This window comes from Sciurus vulgaris (assembly GCF_902686455.1).
Source record: "Sciurus vulgaris genome assembly, chromosome: 6".
NCBI lineage: Eukaryota > Metazoa > Chordata > Mammalia > Rodentia > Sciuridae > Sciurus > Sciurus vulgaris.
In genome coordinates, this window is record NC_136466.1 from 62678320 (window position 1) to 62697034 (window position 18715).

The window sequence follows — 18715 nt, forward strand, 5'->3', positions numbered from 1 at the left end:
TACCCTGCTGGTTAGCAGCAGAGGCACAAACTAATCTTTTTCTGCATCCAGGATCATAACCCCTAAGTCAGACGCTCTGCCAGGGATCAGATGGGTGATTTTGGTCAGGTTATTTTTCCTGCTCTTCTGGCTACTTTACAGAGTGCTAAGTTTCAGTGAGGCTGAAGTTTGTTTAGCCTTAGGTGAGTAAAATATGGCAAGCCTTTAGTAGAGTTATTCTGGGATTCCCCTTCTCTCCCCTTCAGCTAATGTCTGATATCTTAGAGTTAAATGGTTTTATCTTTATTGGAGAGCAATGTGTTAAAGACGGACCCATGAAGTGCCTATAGTGAGATGCTAGTGAGTGGTACAGAAAAAGAGACTGCTCAGGACTTGAGGTTCTTGCTCCTCTTATAAAAGTATCAAGCATTTGTAAAAGGCTTAGCACACATGTGGCAGATATGGGGCAACCATCCTATTGGTTTTCCTTGGTAGTTTACTTTATAGCAGATGTGGATGGGCAGGTTTCCCAGTGGAAGATGAAGACTTCATTAGGAAGGCATAGTTTCTAACCATAGTCCTAAGATCCTCAGTGTCACAAAATAGGTAAAGGACCTGACTGACAGCAAGTCCTACCCTCCAATGTCTGCAACATCCTAGGGACATTAGAACTCCATACTCTTGTCACTGCGAACTTAAAATACATCAGCTGATCAGCTTTGCCCTCTGGCTACTCAGATATCTGATTTTAAAATGCTCAGATCTGAAAGGTTCCAGTAGCTGCACTACTGTAGTTGCAGTAGAGCTGCATCTGCCTAGCTCTAAAGCAGATGAGGAATGATTGTAGAATTTGCATGCTTTTGATAGCTTTTGTTCATTTTTGTGCAGGCAGAGATAATGTAATTGATTTTCATCCCATTTTCCTTGTCCAGAGGTGGTCAGTAATGCCCAAGAAGAATATAGTTGGTACAGGTGTGATCAGATGATCAAGTCTCTTTTCTTTACACTGTACCTCTGATGTTTAGCACTGCCTTCGTTTGCTTGAAGGACTGGGAATGGGATGCTGAGATGAGATGGAATGATTCGTTCACATGTGCTTTCATTTCTTCTTCAGCAGGGAAGATTAAGGTAGCTAAATAAAAACCTTTACAACTGTGCAGACTTCTGTCTTCCCTCTACCACCATTTCCATCCTTTGTAAAGTCATAAGGGAGCCCCCTCTGTTTCCGTATGCCTTCTACTACTTCCCTCCCCAGATGCCCCCAAATCATGCAGACAATAAGGGCTGGTCTTTTGGAAATGGGGGCTACTTTCAGTTTTCTCCTGGTTTCTTTTTGTGAAGAAAGCATTTACACCTCAGATGGACAGGCTGGTATTTCTTTTGGAATGAAATCCTCATCCTCTTTCTAGGTCTTCTTCATTTCCCATTCCTGAAGTACGGAAAGAAAAGATAAATCGGTTTGTGCAAGTTCTAGTATGTAGAATAAAAAATGTTTCACTGAACCTAATTATACAAAGATCTTCACTATCCTGGTCCTACTCAATCTCTCTGTGATCCTGAGTAAGTCACTTGTCCATGTTGGTCTCTCTCGTTCCCTTATCCATTCTCAACATAGTAGCCAGAATGGGCTTTTAAAAATGTAATTTGTAAAAAATCTTGTTCATATCTGTCCAGTGGCTTTCCATTATGTCAAATAAAATCCAAGTCTTAACATAAAGGACTGGCTAACTGTAGCCTGTTGACCAAATCTGGCTTGTCATCTGCTTTTGTATAACCCACCAGCTAAGAGTGCTTTCACACTTCTCAATAGGTGTTTGGAAAAAAAAAATTAAAAAGAGAACAGTTTCATGATAGGTAAAAATTCTATGAAATTCAAATTTCAGTGCCTGTAAATAAAATTTTATTGAGACATAGTCATGCTCTTCATTTGTTTAAATATTGTCTGTGACTACCTTTGTGCTACAGTGACAGAGCTGAGTGGTTGTGAAACAGACCATAAGGTCCACAGAGGCTGAAATACTTATTGTCTGACCTTTTACAGGCCAGTTTTCTGGCTTCTGGTCTCAGCAATATAGGTCCCAGCTGATTCTTCTGCCATCTCCTCTCCTAATGTTCACCCTCAGTTCTCTTCCTTGGAATCACTTGGATCTGCTCAATGTTTCTCCTATATGTCAAGCTTTTTTCCCACATGAAGGACTTGGCAGTTGCCCTTTGCTTTCCTGAATCATCCTTCCCTCAAATCCCCACACAGTTTACTCCCTCATACTCCATTCATTCCCTCAAAAGAGCGCCATCCCCACCCCATCCCATCTTGTTTCCTCACTTATGAAATGAGACCTTTTCTGTCTTTAGGCTCAGAAGCCAGATGACTGAGCTTGTTAGAACTATATGTTATCAAACAGTGAAAAGGTTCTGAACAAGATTAGAGAATTATCTCCTTTGAGGGGAGAACATGCATTATACTGCATGGCTGTACTAGTAATTTTCTGCCTTTCTCTCTAGTTAATATTTTGGTCTGGGGTGAGGTTCCATATAAAGGGGAATACCAGATCTCTGATTTTGCTTAGCTGAACTTCTGGTGTACCTTGGCTTTCTGTAGCACCCTTCCTTGGTTGGAGGTTACAATGGATGGGCTCCTCTTCCTCAGCTCAGAAACACAGTTGACAGGAAGAGATTGCTCTGGAACATGGTTCTGGGGTTTATTTGCAGCTTCCTGTTCATGACAAATAAAGAAAAAAAAAAGGTTAAATATTTGAGATCCAGTGCTGGCTACTTGTAGCCCACCTGCCTTTAAAAGAATAAGGGCACTTTGGGCTGGCTCCGTGTGGCTCTGTGGTAGAGAGCTCACCTCACGTGTGAAGCACTGGGTTTGATCCTCAGCATCACATAAAAATAAACAAAATAAAGGTATCGTGTCCATCCTCAACTAAAAAAAAATATTTCAAAGAAGAATAGGGGCACTTTAAAATAGAAGCCACTAGTAAACATGCCGGCACTGAACAAAGTGAGAGGAGGAAGATACTAAGAGGACCTTGGGATAAAGACAGCGATAGCCAAAATTACTGGACCCTCTGCACCAGGCATTGCATGGATTAGCTCATGCAACTTTTCAACAAGTCTCTGAAGTAGATACTATGATTAGTTATCCCATTTTACGGGTGAGAAAACTGGGAAGGTCAAGTTACTGTGCAGTATCAATAACTGGGATTAAAACTCCACAGCCCCACCTTTTTTGGGGCGGGTGGGAGGGGTGTCGAAGATTGAACCCAGAGCTGCATGCATGCTAAGTATTGTGCTCTACCACTGAGCTCTACAGTCTTACTCTTAGCCTCTCTGGTATTCCTTTTTATTTTCTATACTACTATTACCCCTTATATTTTCCAGATAATTACTTAATACTGTACTGGATGTAGTTACTAAAGTGTGACATCTTAACAGTCGAGCCTATAAAGAATTTAGAGAAGACTTCTATGTATCTTCAAAGGGTATCAATAGGATCAAAAGTGGAGGGAAAAGCATTCTGGACCAGGCACATCAGGGAATGCCAGTGGGAGGAAGCAGCTATGATGAATGAATCAGGTCTAGCTCCTCCACCAGCCCTCTGTGACTCTGACCCTTATGTTTTTCATCAATAAAATGAGGCTGGAAACGCCTCAGGGAGAGGCAGTGTAGGGGTGTAAGACAGCTTTAGCTTCAGATTCATGGGTGTGGTCTACCTGACATTGTGACCTGGAACAACAACAATAATACAGCTTCCAGTGACAACTCATACTTATCAGACAAGTTATTTCATCTCTTTGAGTCTCAATATTGCATTCTGAAAGCTGGCAAGGCATTTATTATTCAACAAACATTACACTCCTACAATTATTCATACATTGTAAAGGGCTAGGGATGTAATGATAAACCAAGCATAGTCCATTTTTTTTTTTACTGGGGATCAAATTTAGGGCCAAACATTATTCCACTAAGCTATACACCTCAGCCCCTAATTAATAATACAAATTAGTTAGGGGGAGGCAGACATTATACAAATAAAGACATAAATACACACACACACACACACACACGCACGCACACACACAAATTGAGGTTAAGTGCTATGAGAAAAAATAATAGATGGGACTGTTGGTAATTTAGACCAGTGGTTCCTAACTAGGGGTGATTTTGCCCTCCCAGGGGACACTTGGCATTTTTCTGGAGACACTTGGGGTCAGGTGCTAATGGCAGCCAATGGTGCAGGTTAGGAATGCAACTAAACATCCTAGAATGTACACAGTAGTCTCCTATAAAAGGAATTACTGGCTCCAATGTCTGTACTAGTGAAGTGAAAACCTTGAGAGAGTGGAGGAAAGTCCTGCTGAAGATGACAGTATTGCCCCTGCCGAACTACTAGGAGTGTTAGAGATGATGGATGTCGAGCCCTGACAGAACCTTACACTGGAGACCCCAGGAGAAAGCATGTGCCACAGTGATAAAGCAGAGTTCTGTCATCACACTTCCTGGATTTGGAACCCTGTGAGTAACCCTTGAGCAAGTTATTCAAGACCTGTGTCCTTCAGTCTGTCAAATGGGATTAATACATGTAATGCTACTTATAGGACTGCTGAGAAGATTAGAGTTATTCAGGTTAAGAAAATATATTATTGATGGCAGCAGATCAGCAGATTTGTGAGTCAATATATGGTAGCTATTATTATCATCAATAACGCCAAGGCCTTTTCTAAGATCAGCCTCAGGACAACAGTCCAACTGTGGGGCTGCTGTGGAGGGAACAAGCCAGAGAACCAGGAGAACTTGCTATAAGAGTTCCCTTCTTAGTTGTGCTACAGTGGCATGTGCCTCATCTGTCTGGGCCTCTGTTTTCTCATCTGGAGATGAGCATGATTCCTATCTCCAAAAACAATCATAATGGAGAGATCTGCAGCATGTGAAGGGATTGAGGCGCAGCCGCCTACCCCCACATAGATGGCAGGAGACTCACCCCACTCTTGTTCTTGCTGCTCATGGAGAGCCCCAGGGCTGGACCCCCTGCCAGGGACTGCTGCAAGCGCTCCTTCACAGCCACCAGCCTCAGCTCTAGGTCGATCCTGCGTTCCTCCTTTGCCCGACACTGAGCTTCCAGGGTGGCCACAGCTTCCTCCAGAGCCTTTAACTTTGCTCCTGAGTCCAAAGACACTGATGAGACACAGACACGCCTGACCCAAAGCTCAGGGAGTCTGTCAGGGCCTCTGGCCCTAGTCTTTCCCTCTCAGAGGACTTTTGGCCTGGGCTTCTATGCTGAGTGTGTGATCTTTACCTGCCTAGTACCCATCTTCTGGAATCAACACCCTGATTTTCCACTGGAAAACCAATTTCCCCGTGTCATTTTCTGTAGTTCAAGTAGGGCCTACTCTACTTCTAGTTCAAGGATTTGGCATATAACTTAGGTTGGCCCATAATCACCTCTCATCTTCTGGTCAGAGCAATTGGTTTAGGAGTCAGAGTTGGTTCAACCAGAGTGAATTCTGAGGTTTTGATGGTGCTTACAGGGAAGAGAAGCTCTGCAGGGATTGCTGCTGTGCAGCCACTGTGCCACCACAAGGGGGAGAGAATGAAACTAAAGTAGAGGAAGGCACAAATACAAGTTAGATAAGCTTCTTGGGGACATCAGTTAAGCCCCTAGACCTCACTGCACCTGATCTCTCAATTTTAAATTTATATTTTTCTTCTTTTCATTTCTGTGCCAGTCTAACTTTGGTTTCCGTTATTTGCAAACAAGAATTGTAACACAGCTTTACACAGACCAAGGTTTCCAGTAGGGTTTTGCGCTTACTCAGTTTCATCCAAAAAACCTGTATTAGTTTTGTGCCAAGTATTGTGTTGGTTCTTACCAGGTTTAAAAATTAGTTCCATTCTTTGCCCTGAAGGAGGTGCACTGGAAAGGTTTACAGTGATGTTAAATAATTAGTTCATTCCTTTCTTCAGTAAACATTTATTGAGTTCTTACTGTGTACAAGAAACTGTTGTAGACCCTTGGGATTTATCAGTGAACAGGCAAAAGATCTTTGCTTTATGGATCTTATCTCTGTATGTGTGTGTGACACAATAAATACAAATAATAAATAATCTGGTGTATTACAAAGTGATAGTGCTATTGAAAAAAGCAGTTGAACAGAATAAGGAGAATAGTCATCCTATTTCAAATTCTGGTTCTGACTTTCAGAAAATATTCCTTTCTGTTGAAACCGACTGCATTCTTGTGCCTCTCCCATTGATTCTGGTTCTTGGCTACACAGACTGTGTCTATACTTCAAACCAGGCTCACGGACAATCTGTGGATAAGCACCAGGGGCTCCTGAAATTGTTTGCAACATTTTGAATTGTGGTGTTTTTTTTTCTATAGGTTTTATCAGATTTTCATGGGGCTATATGATCTTGAACATGTTCTATAAGGATAGGACTTCTGTTCCTTCTAGCATGTGGAGAAACCTCAGGCTGAAAGTATGGTGAACTGAAGCCAGAGGAAGAATTTAAAGGAAACACAGCAGACTAGGGTGTGGAGGAGACCAGAGTAGGCAAGAATTTCAAAAGAGGAGCCTGGGAATGTATCACCGTTCATCACTCCCAGCACGTGAACCAATGTCTCATACGTACCTATGAATGAATGTGAGATTCAAAATGATCTCTTATTTCCTAAGTGCTAAGGTCACTTCTGTTTTTCATGCTTCTAAAGTCAGGCTGCATCCTTCTACATTAAGTGTACATGTTATTCTGATGCTTTTCCATTTTCTTCTCTCAAAGTGGTTATTAAACTGAAGGTGCTTCCTTTAATTAGGAGGAATTATGATGGTAATGATGAAGATGAGGAGGCAGGGGAGAAGAAGCACACCCCTCCTGGGTAGGCAACTAAACAACCTGTGCAAGAAACTTCCCCTTGTTGTGCCCAGGGAAGGTGCCAAGGATGAGCCACCCGTGGAGGCTCAGGATCACAACCACACAGGTACCTGGGCTGTTCCGAATGGCTTCCCGCAGCTCCCTCTTCTCCTGCCGGAGTGCCATCAGCTCTGTCCGGATTGTCTCTTTCTCTTTCTCCAGCTTCTCTTTTTCTACTAGGTATCTCCGGGCATCTTCTTCAGCTCGGTTCTTGCCATACTTGTATTGATTGGCACCTGAAGTGATTTGGGGAAGAAAAAGTTCCTCAGTTTTGAACTCTTTTGAGGTAGGTGGATGGTGTTAACTTCTCTCTTAGCCTCAACTTCTCCATCTATCAAATGAGAATATTTAGATCTATTCCTTTATGTATATTTAGTATGAACCTCCTAAGGAAATAAGGAACAGAGGGGAGGCAGCACAGCACAGGGACTAGAAGCAAGGGCTTTGCAACTCACAGACCAGGGTTTGCATTTGCATTCTCTCTTGCCCTTAGTGGTTGTGTGTCTTCAGGCAGAAATGAATGGTGGTGCTTTTGTGCCTTTCCCCTGAGGTCTCAATTTCCTTATGTGTAAATAAGCATACTGATAACATTTACCTCATGGGGTATGGAAAGATTTAAACAAAGTATTTAAGGAAAAGTATTTAGCACATTATCTGGCAAATGGAGAGTGCTTAGTAATTGTTAGGTAATAATGATAGTAATATATAACAGAACCAATTTTGTAAGGTATAACACACTTTGGTTTTTAAAAGGGCATGCTTTATATGAGCCAACTCTCCAATATATATAAGTTAGCGAGATAGCTATATATTACTAAAATTCATAGAGAATCCAGACTCTGGCTAAATGCAGGCATTGCCCATTGTATTCCTAGGGGAAGGATGGGGAAAGGGAGGGTACCCAGCATTCTACTGTAGGTTCAACATGATGGTGAACAATAACAATCAATAATCATGGCAATAATTAAATAAGCATTTACTATATGCTAGACACTTAAATGCTAAGCTAATTACTTGCATTTACATTTAATCCTCATAAAATATACTTTTATTATTAGCTCTATTTATTACTCTGTTTTTTTTAGCTCTTTTATTGTTGAAGAAACTGAGACACAGAGATTAGGTTTCACAGCTAATGGTGACAGAGCTAAGTTAAACCCGTGTCTGTCTGACTCCAGGGTTCATGCCGTATGTTGATGCTTGAACTGGGCCAAGGCTGCAGTCTAGCCTCTCAGGGAAAGTTGCAGCCTATTGGAAGCTGGTGGGGTGTGGAATGATTTGTTGATAATTGTGTGGGGGGGTCTTGTCTGTCTAGCTTTTCTAGGATTACAGTAGACACCTAGTGACCCATGTAAAAATCAGGTCTTGCCACAACTACCATACATAATTTATGATCAAGGCTGGATCATAAATACAGCATGGAGGTGGGAAACTCATACCTTCTCTACCCTTCCCAGATATGCAGAGGCATGCTGGGGGAATTCACTCCCAGACTTGAATTTTGTAGTTTTTCTGGTACTGGGGATTGAACCCCAGGGTCTTTTACCACTGAGCTATATTCCCAGCTCTTTTTACTTTTTGAGACAGGGTTGGGTCTCACTAAGTTGCTGAGGCTGGCCTTGGACTAGCAATTCTCCTGCATCGCCTTCCTGAGTTGCTGGGATTACAGGCATGTGTCATTGTGCCTGGCCTGAATTTTGTAGTCTTATGAAATGAATAAATAAATAAGGAGGGGGGTATACCAACAAAGGGTCATCAACATTTTATCATTTTATTGCATCACATAAAGATGTTTTTTGTGCTATTACTGTTATAGTGTTCCATGTATATATGTTGAAAACCCAGCAATGAAGAGTTACAATTATTATTTTATATAATTTTAAGTCTACTAAAGAAGCTGAGAGATGAAAGGAAAGCAAGAATGTATTTGTAGAGTTTATTCTGTTACCCTTCTTTTTTAAAAAAATATTTTTTAGTTGTAGATGGACAAAATATATTTTATTTATTTATTTTTATGTGGTGCCGAGGATCCAACGTGTTACGCAAGCATTCTACCACTGAGCTACCCCCCCAGCCCCTCTGTTAACCTTCTTATTTACCATTTGGCATCACTGTCTTAGCCCCACTCACCTCCGTTTTGTCATATTGTCAATTTTTTACATTTCTTTTTTTTTTTTTTTAATTTTTTTTTACATTTCTATATATACTATAGGCCTACAAAATGCAAACAAACATGGTTTTATACAATTACTTTTCCAACTGAGTAAGAGAATAAATGAGGTGGAATATGCATTTGTTTTTTGTAACTACTTAGTTACCTTTACCAGAGCTTTTTTTTGTGTGAATTCACATTGTTGTCTGGGGTTACAAACTACTGTCTGTCTTTCAAACTGAAGAATTTCCTTTTGCATTTCTTATAAGGTAGATCTACTGGCAACAAACTCTCTGTTTTTACTTACCTGAGAATGTACTTATTTTATCTCAATTTTTTGAAAGCTATCTTTGCTGGATATAGGATTTGAGTTGACCCCAAAGTGTTTTGGGTATGTCATCCCACTACCTTCTGGCCTTCACTGTTACTAATGAGAAGTTTTGAGAAGTTTGCTGTTAATCTTATGTTTTGGGTTCCCCCCACCTTCATGAGTGCATTTTTGTGTGTGGGGAGATGGTTTTCTCTTCTGTCTTCAAGATATTTTTCATCTTTAGCGTCTGCATTTTAATGATGAGTTCTTTGAGAATCCCCTTACCTTTATCTTACTTAGACCTTGCTGAGCTTCTTGGATGTGCAGATTAATGTTTTTCAATAAGTTTGGCAAGTTTTTTGGCATTTTTTATTTGAATTCTTTTTTTCTTTTCCTCTTTTCTCTCCTTCTGGTACTACCTGTGGGGCGCCATCCAGGACTAGCAAATAAAACCAGGCTCGGTCGAGCCATCAGGCACGGAAATCTGGCTCTCACAGTCACAAGAGATTGTTTCAGATGGCCTGAAGCATGTGGTTTCTGTGCAGTGGCTTACTGCTGAAATTTGCAAGTCCTAGATGTGCCAGATGGCCTGCTACAGCAAAATGGCTTATTTAACTTGTCATGGAATAAGCTCCTCCTGACTCCCCTTTTACCTGTACAGCTATAAATAAAGGAAAGGTGGGCTCTTCCATCTTTGTTAGAGTCGCATCCTTTAGTATGGCTCAATCTGTCATGCCCCCTGATTCAAAAGATAATTGTTTCCTGTGGTTTTTTCCTATTAAATAAATTTCATTAGTGATTAATTTATAGCTGGCCCATCCCTCCTGCAGAAACCCTATACCTTGTCCACTCTAGACGGTGGTGAGAACTACCTTTATACGTGTATTAGTGCACTTAAAGGTGTCCCACATTTCTCTGAGACTGTTCACTTTTCTTCCTTCTTTTTACTCTCTACTCTTAAGCTTGTACAACCTTTATTGATCTATCTTCAAATTCACTGATTCTTAATTCTGCCAGTTCAAATCTACTGTTTTGCCCCTCTAGTGAGTTTTTCATTTCAGTTACTGTATTTCTCAGTTCCCTAATTTCCATTTGGTTCTTCTTTTTATAATTTCTATTTTATTATCAATGGTTTCAATTTGATAACACATTGTCAGCCCGCCCTCCTTTTCTCCCTCCCTCCCTCCCTCCCTCTCTTTTTTGGTATCAGGGATTGAACCCAGAGGCAGTCTACCACTAAGTGATATCCCCAGTCTTTTAAAATTTAAGATAGGATCTTGCTAAGTTGCCAAGGCTAGCCTCAAAACTTGCAATCCTCCTGCCTTAGCCTCCCGAATCACTGGAATTACAGGCAAGTGCCACCAGGCTCAGCTTACCTTTATTTCTTTATGGCTTCCTTCAGTTCTTTGAATATATTTATAATGGCTCTTTTGAAATTTTTGTTAATTCTACACCTGCACCCTTTCACAGGCACTTTTTGTTGCTTGCTTTGCTCCCTTCGAATGGGTCATGCTTTCATGATTCTTTACATTTCTCATAATTTTTTGTTGAAAACTGGTCACTTTAGTATATTACAGCATCTTTAGATATTGATTCTGCCTTCCTCTCAAAGATTGCTATTTGCTTAATGTTTTAGTAACTTGGCTGGACTTTTAGCAACGTGAAACCTCTGATATTGCTCCTCAGGGGACATAGCCCTGGGCATGGGTATAGTCACCCTGGATGATAATGATTTTAGCAGGGCTCTCTCTTTCTCCCTAATATGTCCCTTAAGCTGTCTGCTTCTGTTGGTAACCTAACACCAACCATTAGGTTCTACTAATTGTTAACTGATTATTGTTTTTGAAAATGCTCTGGAGCATAAATTGATCCATGGTTCAATCCAGTTAAATCCAGTCCTTTTATAGGATACTTTTTGGGGCCAGTCTTTGAGGTTGCTCCTAATGCTGTTCTTAGCTGTCTCTGTGGTTCTCTCTGATCAACTAGCTGGCCTATGGTTTATTTTATGGTTTAATTTATTGCTCCCATGCAGATCCTAGCTTCTTCTTAGCTTGTTTACCACCAATCTCCATTGTGTTTGAGAGCACCTTTTGACTTGAACTTCATTATTCTGTGTTCCAACCAAAGTCAGTTCTTTTGTAAGAGAACTTTGGAGTTCTCTGTTCTTATGGCCCATCTTTTATCCTGGCCCAAATCCCTGAGACACTGTTCTAGATCTGGAGGTGGAAACATTGGCCTGTGTCATTTGAATGTTTTTCCTCTCCAAAACTCATGTTGAAACCTAATTGCCATTGTAATAGTATTAAAAAGTGGCACTGTCTTCCCAAAGTGGGACCTTTGAAAAATGATTAGCTCATGAGGGTTCCACCCTCATGGGTAGGATTAATGCTGCTATAAAAAGCCAAGTTTGTTGGCCCAGTGGGGCACAGCTGTAATCCCAGTGGCTCAAGAGGCTGAGGCAAGAGGATTGCCAGTTCAAAGCCAGCCTCAGCAGCTTAGCAAGGCCCTAAGCAACTCAGCAAGACCCTGTCTTTAAATAAAATACAAGAAAAAAAAAAAGGAAAAAAAAAAAAAAAATAGGGCTGGGGACCTGGCTCAGTGGTTAGGCACTCCAGGATTCAATCCCCAGTACTGAAAAAAAAAAAAAAAGAGTTGGGCAAGTTTTGTTTCTTTGTCTTTCCACCTTCTGCCATGTGATGATGCAGCAAGAAGGCTCCTTCCAGATGCTGGTAACTTCATCTTGAACTTTCCAGTCTCTAGAAGGTTGAGCCAATAAATCTCTTTTCATTATAAATTACCAGTTTCAGGTATTCTGCTTTAGGAGCACTAAGACAGCCTGCTTGTCTTCAAGTGATATTCCTTCCTTATGAGTAGGGTGCAGGATGGGGGCAGTGACCTCTGGTCTTCTCTGCTTGCCTCCCCCAGCCTGGAACCTCTGTCTGGGTGAGCTGGAAGGAGGGCATTCAGGTTCTAGTATTTGTGACCTGGCCCACCTTGGGTAAAGCCTGCGCCCCCAAAGAGCTGGGTGGAGGAAGGGAACTCCCTATCTTTCTGCTGCACTCACTTGGAATTTAGCCTCTGCAACATGGAACTGAGCACAATGAGAAATGCTGGCAGCCTGCCCTTCCTGGGGAGATACTGTAGCTCTTTACTGGGAGCTGGGGGAACAGGGAGCCCAGCTTTCTCATCCACACCTGCCTGGAGCAGACATTTTTTCATACTGAGCAGGTGGTAGGGGTGGAAGAGAGTTAAGGTATGGGTTGTGGCTTAAATGCCACTCAATCTCTTACTGAGATTTAGCAAATTTTCTAAAATAGGTATTTATTCATTTGTTATATGCCCTTATAACAATTTTCAGAGACTTTAAATGATTGTTTTAATAATTTTCATCAGTTATAGTTGAGTTTTTGGGGGAGTGGGTCCACAGTTTCTCATGCTACTATTTTTCTCATTAATCATCTTGGCCGCCATAATTCTTACTTTCTGATATTCATGCCCTTTTGTGGTTCCCTCCCATACTAAGCAGGGCTGAGCTGTGTAATATTAGGATATTGCAGAAATGACAGACTATGACTTCAAAAGGTAGGTGATAAAAGACATGCATTATCTGCTTGCTGCTCCCTCTTAGGTTGCTTGCTTAGGGGGAAGCCAATTGTCACATCATGAGGATTTCCAATCCTATGGAGTGGTCCCCATGGCAAAGAACTGAGGCCTCCTTCTAACACCAGCACAAACTTGCCTGGTATGTGAGTAAGCCACGTTAGAGGCAGATCTTCCAGCCCGGCAAGCCTTCAGATGACTTCAGGTGATGGGCCGATATCTTGACTGCAACCTCATGAGAGGTCCTCAGCCAAGACTGCATAACTAATAAGCTCAGGATTCCCAAACAGCAGAAACTGTGGCATAACACGTGCTCACTGTTTCGAACCATTAAATTTTGTGTATTTTGTTATGTTGCAATAGGTAATTAATATACCATGTTGGGCAAGTTTCTTTGACTACAGACTAAATATGAGCCTTCAAAATTCATATTTGGAGGTGGGTCTTTTTTGTGTGTGACTAGGTCATGAGACTGGAACCTTATAAATGGGATTAGTGCATTTACAAAAGAGACCCCAGCAAGTGAAAAAATGGCTACCTATGAAGCAGGAAATGAACCCTCACAAACGACAAATCTGCTGGCACTTTGGAATTCCCAACCTCCAAACTGTGAGAAATAAACTTCTATTATTTATAAGTCACTGTAGCACTGAGCTACATCCCCAGCTCAGAGAGGAAATTCAGACCCAGAGATGGGAAAGGACTTTTCCGATCTGTCTTCCAAAGAAGACAGATCACCCAACTCCCAGGAGGGAGGACCTACACTAATGGAGTTATAGTATAGAAAAGTATTTTTTTTTAAATAAGTCTTCAAAAAGCAAAAAATAGAACCTGACTTTGTTCAGGTACAAAGAAAGAAAAGTAAAGGAAGGAAGAAAAAAACTCTTGGAATAGGCTGTCCTACAGGAAGCCGGGCTTCTCATAGCAATAGTTCACACAGGAGCAGAGGTTAGCATTGGAAATCAGACAGAACTAAAAAGAGTCATCTGATGTACTTAGTTACCATTGTGCAGTGCGGCAATCAAGCAATTCACCGACACCCACAGCAAGCTAGGTGGAACTCGGCCTGGACAGAGTAGTTGTGGCTGTCATGGCAGCCCCCTTCAGGTTGTGTGGAGGGATTTAGTTCTCCACTTAGTATCACACATCAGAAATCATAAATTTATTAGCTCTGAAACAGATACAGCTTGAAGATGACCTCTCTCATTGTCCCTCTATGTGTGTGTGTGTGTGTATATATATATGCATATACATATACAAAACATTCAGTGTTAAAATTTTTAAAAATTGTTAGCATTACTAAAATTTCACATAAAGCCTAGATTTCTGGATTTTTGAACAATCAGTAAATCTGGCAATAGGGGCTGGCACTTCTGTGTGGGGCCAACTGAAGCGAGCTAGTGGTTACCTCTAGAGTTGGACCCTGCATGCTCCAGTTTCCCAGAGTGCTACTCCCAGTCATTTTCCCTCTGAGGCTACCTGATAGCTTCCCCTTTTCATGGTGCATGTGTTGCTGCAGTGCTGGGGATGAACCCAGGTCCTTGTGCATGCTAGGCAAGTGCCCTACCACTAAGCTACACCCTTAGCCCCTGTTACTTTTTCTAGGGCATTTTCCTATGACCGACTTTACTCATTTATTGACCTGCCTGACCCTGGAAGAATCTGATTTTAAGACCCGTGAGTAGGCTGCTTCCCTTCCCTCCCCCTGCTTAGCAGGGAAGGCCCACACAGAACTCACTGGAGGCATGGCGCTTGACCTTGACCTGTGGATCCACTCGATGGGACTTCTCACTGCAGGAGGAGGCATGGCGTTTCACCTGGGCTCCAGTGGGGCGCTCAGGCTCCTCATCCTAAATGGGAGATGGAAATGGTTAAGTGCAGGAGGCTTAGACACCACTGCAGGGTGGGTTCTGTCCTTGCTGGGTGTGTGCACACTAGCAGGACCTCTGAGATCTTAGCCTTACATTTTGAGATCTGTGCAGTACTCAACAGTTTATAAACCACTTTCCCTGGTGGTATTTCATTTGAATCTCCTACCCAGCAGAGGCAGCAGAAGGCAATTCTAAACTGGAATACCTGTGAGAGGAGAACTAGGAAGTCTGAAGAGAATGTGGGTAGCTATGAATGACTTATCATAGGTAATTTTGTCCTCATTATTTGGAAGATTCCTTCTAATTTTCTGAATTGCTAATGCAGAGTCTTCCCTAAAAAAATATATATAATGAATGAAATCAGCCAAAAGTAGAAGTGACATAACTTATTAGACTGGCTGTCCATCTGTATATTAAGGGTATTACAAATGCTCAAAATACAGTCAAAACTCAGGAAACCCTAGTGGATTATGATAATACTGTTATGTAATAATCATATTGATAACAACTGTACTATTTACTCCTCTTTTCAAAACTTTTTAATGTGTGGGTACTGTGATAAATTTTGTTACATAAAATATCTTGGGCTGGAAATATAGCTCAGTTGGTAGAATGCTTGCCTCACATGCACAAGACCCTGGGTTCAATCCCTAGCACCAAAAAGAAAAACAAAAACAAAAACAACAACAACAACAACAACAACAAAACAATAACAACAACAAAAACCCAAAAATCAAACAAAGAAAAAAAACCAAAAGCTCACTTAATTCTTGAAATAGTCCTAGAAGGTAGGCTTTTCATGCCCTCATAGGGTTGGAGGTGAGGGTCAGAGAAGCAAACCCAAGGTACTCAGCCTCAGCCCTGATTCTGACCCCAGCATTCATGTCAGAAGTAGTAAACCACCTCACTACTAGCTGCTGTGCAACTGAGAAAAACCTCAAGCTTCATCCAGTGGTTCACCTGAGTCTGAAGAAAGACCATGAACAGAAAGATGACTGGAGAAGTTTCTAGAAAAGGGAGTCCTGGAGGTGAGAGCTCAGAGTACCATCCATTGCTGTCCATGGCAGAACCTGGCCTGCAGACATGGTATCCTTGGCTGTCAATCCCCTCTCTCTCATCTTGCTCCCTCTGCCCACCCCAAATGTGGTCATCTTCTGGCTCTTCCACAGGAGAAGGCACAGGGCATGCTGCCACCAGCATTCTGGGACACATGACAGGTACTGAGAACTCGTGTTCAGTTAATGAGCTGACTCCTCCTTGGTTTTGTGAGCAAAACAAGGGGACAACCCTGAGAACTGAAGTCTAGACTACAGAGGCCACCAGGTGAAGGCCTTGTGGGTGGCCAGCATCCACCCCTGACCATATGGAATGATCAACTCAGTTCAGAGTGGTAAGCAGGGGAGAAGAGTGCAGCCCATTGCTCAAACTGGACACAGTGCCTTACATTTCTGGAGCGTTTAGCAGTCTACAGAACTCCTTTTCCCTCCTGACCCAGGACTCTTTGCATTGCACCACCTGGCCGCCTCTGAGCCATCATCTGTGAGAAGATGGCAATCCTCTTTGAACTGCCAGTTAAATGAAAATCATTTCTCTGAAGCAAAGGATAAAAGGGCCACTGAGTGGAAGAAAGAAATGGAAGAAATGACCTTTATATGTTCCCAGGCAGCCAACCCCAAAGGACCATACCTGCATTTTTTCATAAGGAACATCATCATAGACTCGAGGCTCAGGCCACTGATCCTGGCAGGATCTTGCATATCTAGAAAATCAAAGGTATGACAATGATGACAACAGTTTGTGGTTTATAGTGCTTTCCTGTCATTTGGTTCTGGCAGCAGCTTTTAATGTGGGTCAGAAGATCATGTGTTGTGTGAGTGCTTCCTGAATAGGGACCCACATGATCCTCACAATAGCCCAGAGGGCAGGCGATTCATCAATGCCTTTCTGTAAGTCAGGAAACAGGAGATCCAAGATGGCAAGCAACCAGCCCACACTTCCACGGTTAGTGGTGACAAAGCTGGGACTCAAACCCAGAGCTTCCAAAGCTTAACTCAATGGAACAGTCACATGCCCACCTGCACACTCAAGGTTGTGACAGTTTAAGGTCCAGTGGCATGAAGGCAGAGCCCAGTACTTTCCCACTTTTGCTCATTCCATCCACAGCTTGCCTTGACCCTGGGTTACTTCCCTCAGCCAGCTCCTTTTCCCATCCTACAAGAGGAGGGAACCTACTCTAGCTTCCCAAGGAAGCAGAGTCTTCCCAAGCTCTTCCTCCCTTTCCTTCCAGTGCCCAAGGCTAGACACAGAGACTCTGAGATTGAGCTGAGACAGGAAAGGTCATGGACAGGTGTGTGCTGAGGGACTGGCCCTTACAGGAAAGAGTTGCGCCCAGCACTGACAATGCTGGTTAAGGTCTCCACGTCCACGTAGTCATAGTGCAGTGCTTCTGGAGTGACTTTGGAGCCCATCTCCACCAGCAGCAGCCCAAGCCAGCGACCCATGTCCTCTGAACAGCTTGCCTGGGGGAGAGGAGGGACAGTGGAGTTCATTTTCACACTGTCGGGCCTTCTGGCTTCCTGCTCACTTCAGCCAAACGCACAAATATTTATAAGTGCCTATTGTGTGCCCAGTTCTTAGGAACCAAAGAGGAATAAGAGTCAGGGTCTATGCACAACCACTTGGATATAAAAAACAACATTTAGGTGTTCCCTGAAAATTTTGAAAAATATTTACTTTTTTATTAGAGGAAGCAATTGCTCATATAACTCAATTTTTACTTGTGTTGTAATTGCCAAATATTACAGTACTGTATGGGAAACCTCCCATAAGTTGCTGATTACTTAAACACATACTTAATTTTCATTAAAAAAGTATTGTTAGTTGGGCACCATGGTGCAAGCCTGTAATTCCAGCCACTCTGGAGGCTGAGGAGGGAGGATCGCAAGTTCAAAGCCAGCCTCAGCAACTTAGCGAGGCACTTAGAAACTCAGTGAGACCCTGTCACTAACTAAAAAATAAAAAAAGGGCTGGGGATGTGGCTCAGTGGTTAAGCACCCCTGGGTTCAATCCCCAGTACCAAAAAAAAAAAAAGCAAAGTTACAAAGTCAACTTAGCTTGCAGATAATAAAACTGAATAAAGGAAGTATGCTTTGTGCTAGAAAGTTCTGTGTATAAGTTAAAGAATTGAGTCTATCTGAAACTATCAGAAATTAAATTTAAGAACTGAGAGATGCAGTGGATACTAGGCAAAGAGAACAAGATCAAGAGGTTGAGTTTTAGTTCTAGGACAAGACCAAGAGGCCACTGATCCTCTGTGGAGCCCTAGACAAAGCATTAGACTGTTCTGGCTTAATTTTCCTTACCTATAATATGAGAAGGTAGGTATTTAAATTTTCTTTCAGTGTCAACATTTTAAATTTTAAACAGATAGGATTCTGAGAGTCAATGTGTTTTGCATGATCTCAGGGAGGAAACTCAGTGCCAGTGGTAGGAAGCACAATGAATAAATGAAATGAATTCACATTTCATTCATTCATTTGTACAATAAATGTTTATTGAGCACACAGTATATGCCAGGCATCATGCAGGGCTCTAGAAAAATAAAAGTAGGCATGGTTACTGCTTTTGTGGAATTTAAAGATTTTAACTCAATATAGAGAAAATCTTCCTAGAAATTTGAGTTCCTTAATGAGAAGAGTAGGCTACCTTGAAGAGCAGTGGTTTATCTGAAGTGGACTTCTGGGAAGCTTTCAGAGAAGACTCTAAAATCAGATTGGGGTTACACCAGATGAAATGCCTTTCAGATTTGAGATTTTAAGGTCAAGGAGAATAAACACACTTTGGTTCTAGGGCTGTCAGAATTAGAATTAAAAACGGAGTGCTCTGTTA

The 18715-nt window shown here is 42.0% G+C and overlaps 1 protein-coding gene across 5 annotated transcripts in view; it reads right to left on the reverse strand.

The window, feature by feature from the left end:
• Positions 1–834: 834 nt before the first annotated feature.
• Positions 835–18715, reverse strand: part of AFAP1L1 (actin filament associated protein 1 like 1) — a 62856-nt gene continuing 44975 nt past the window's right edge. For 3 of the 5 annotated variants that reach the window (XM_079145464.1, XM_079145462.1, XM_079145466.1), the window contains exons 13-19: positions 17201–17346; positions 16514–16586; positions 14695–14806; positions 6966–7130; positions 4964–5157; positions 2564–2692; positions 835–1408 (exon numbers count right to left, since the gene is read on the reverse strand). In XM_079145464.1, coding sequence (XP_079001590.1) covers positions 1385–1408; positions 2564–2692; positions 4964–5157; positions 6966–7130; positions 14695–14806; positions 16514–16586; positions 17201–17346 — 843 coding nt within the window. In that variant the 3' untranslated portion in view covers positions 835–1384. The remainder of the gene's footprint in view (positions 1409–2563; positions 2693–4963; positions 5158–6965; positions 7131–14694; positions 14807–16513; positions 16587–17200; positions 17347–18715) is intronic. The other 2 variants (XM_079145465.1, XM_079145463.1) reach the window with 1 other exon arrangement.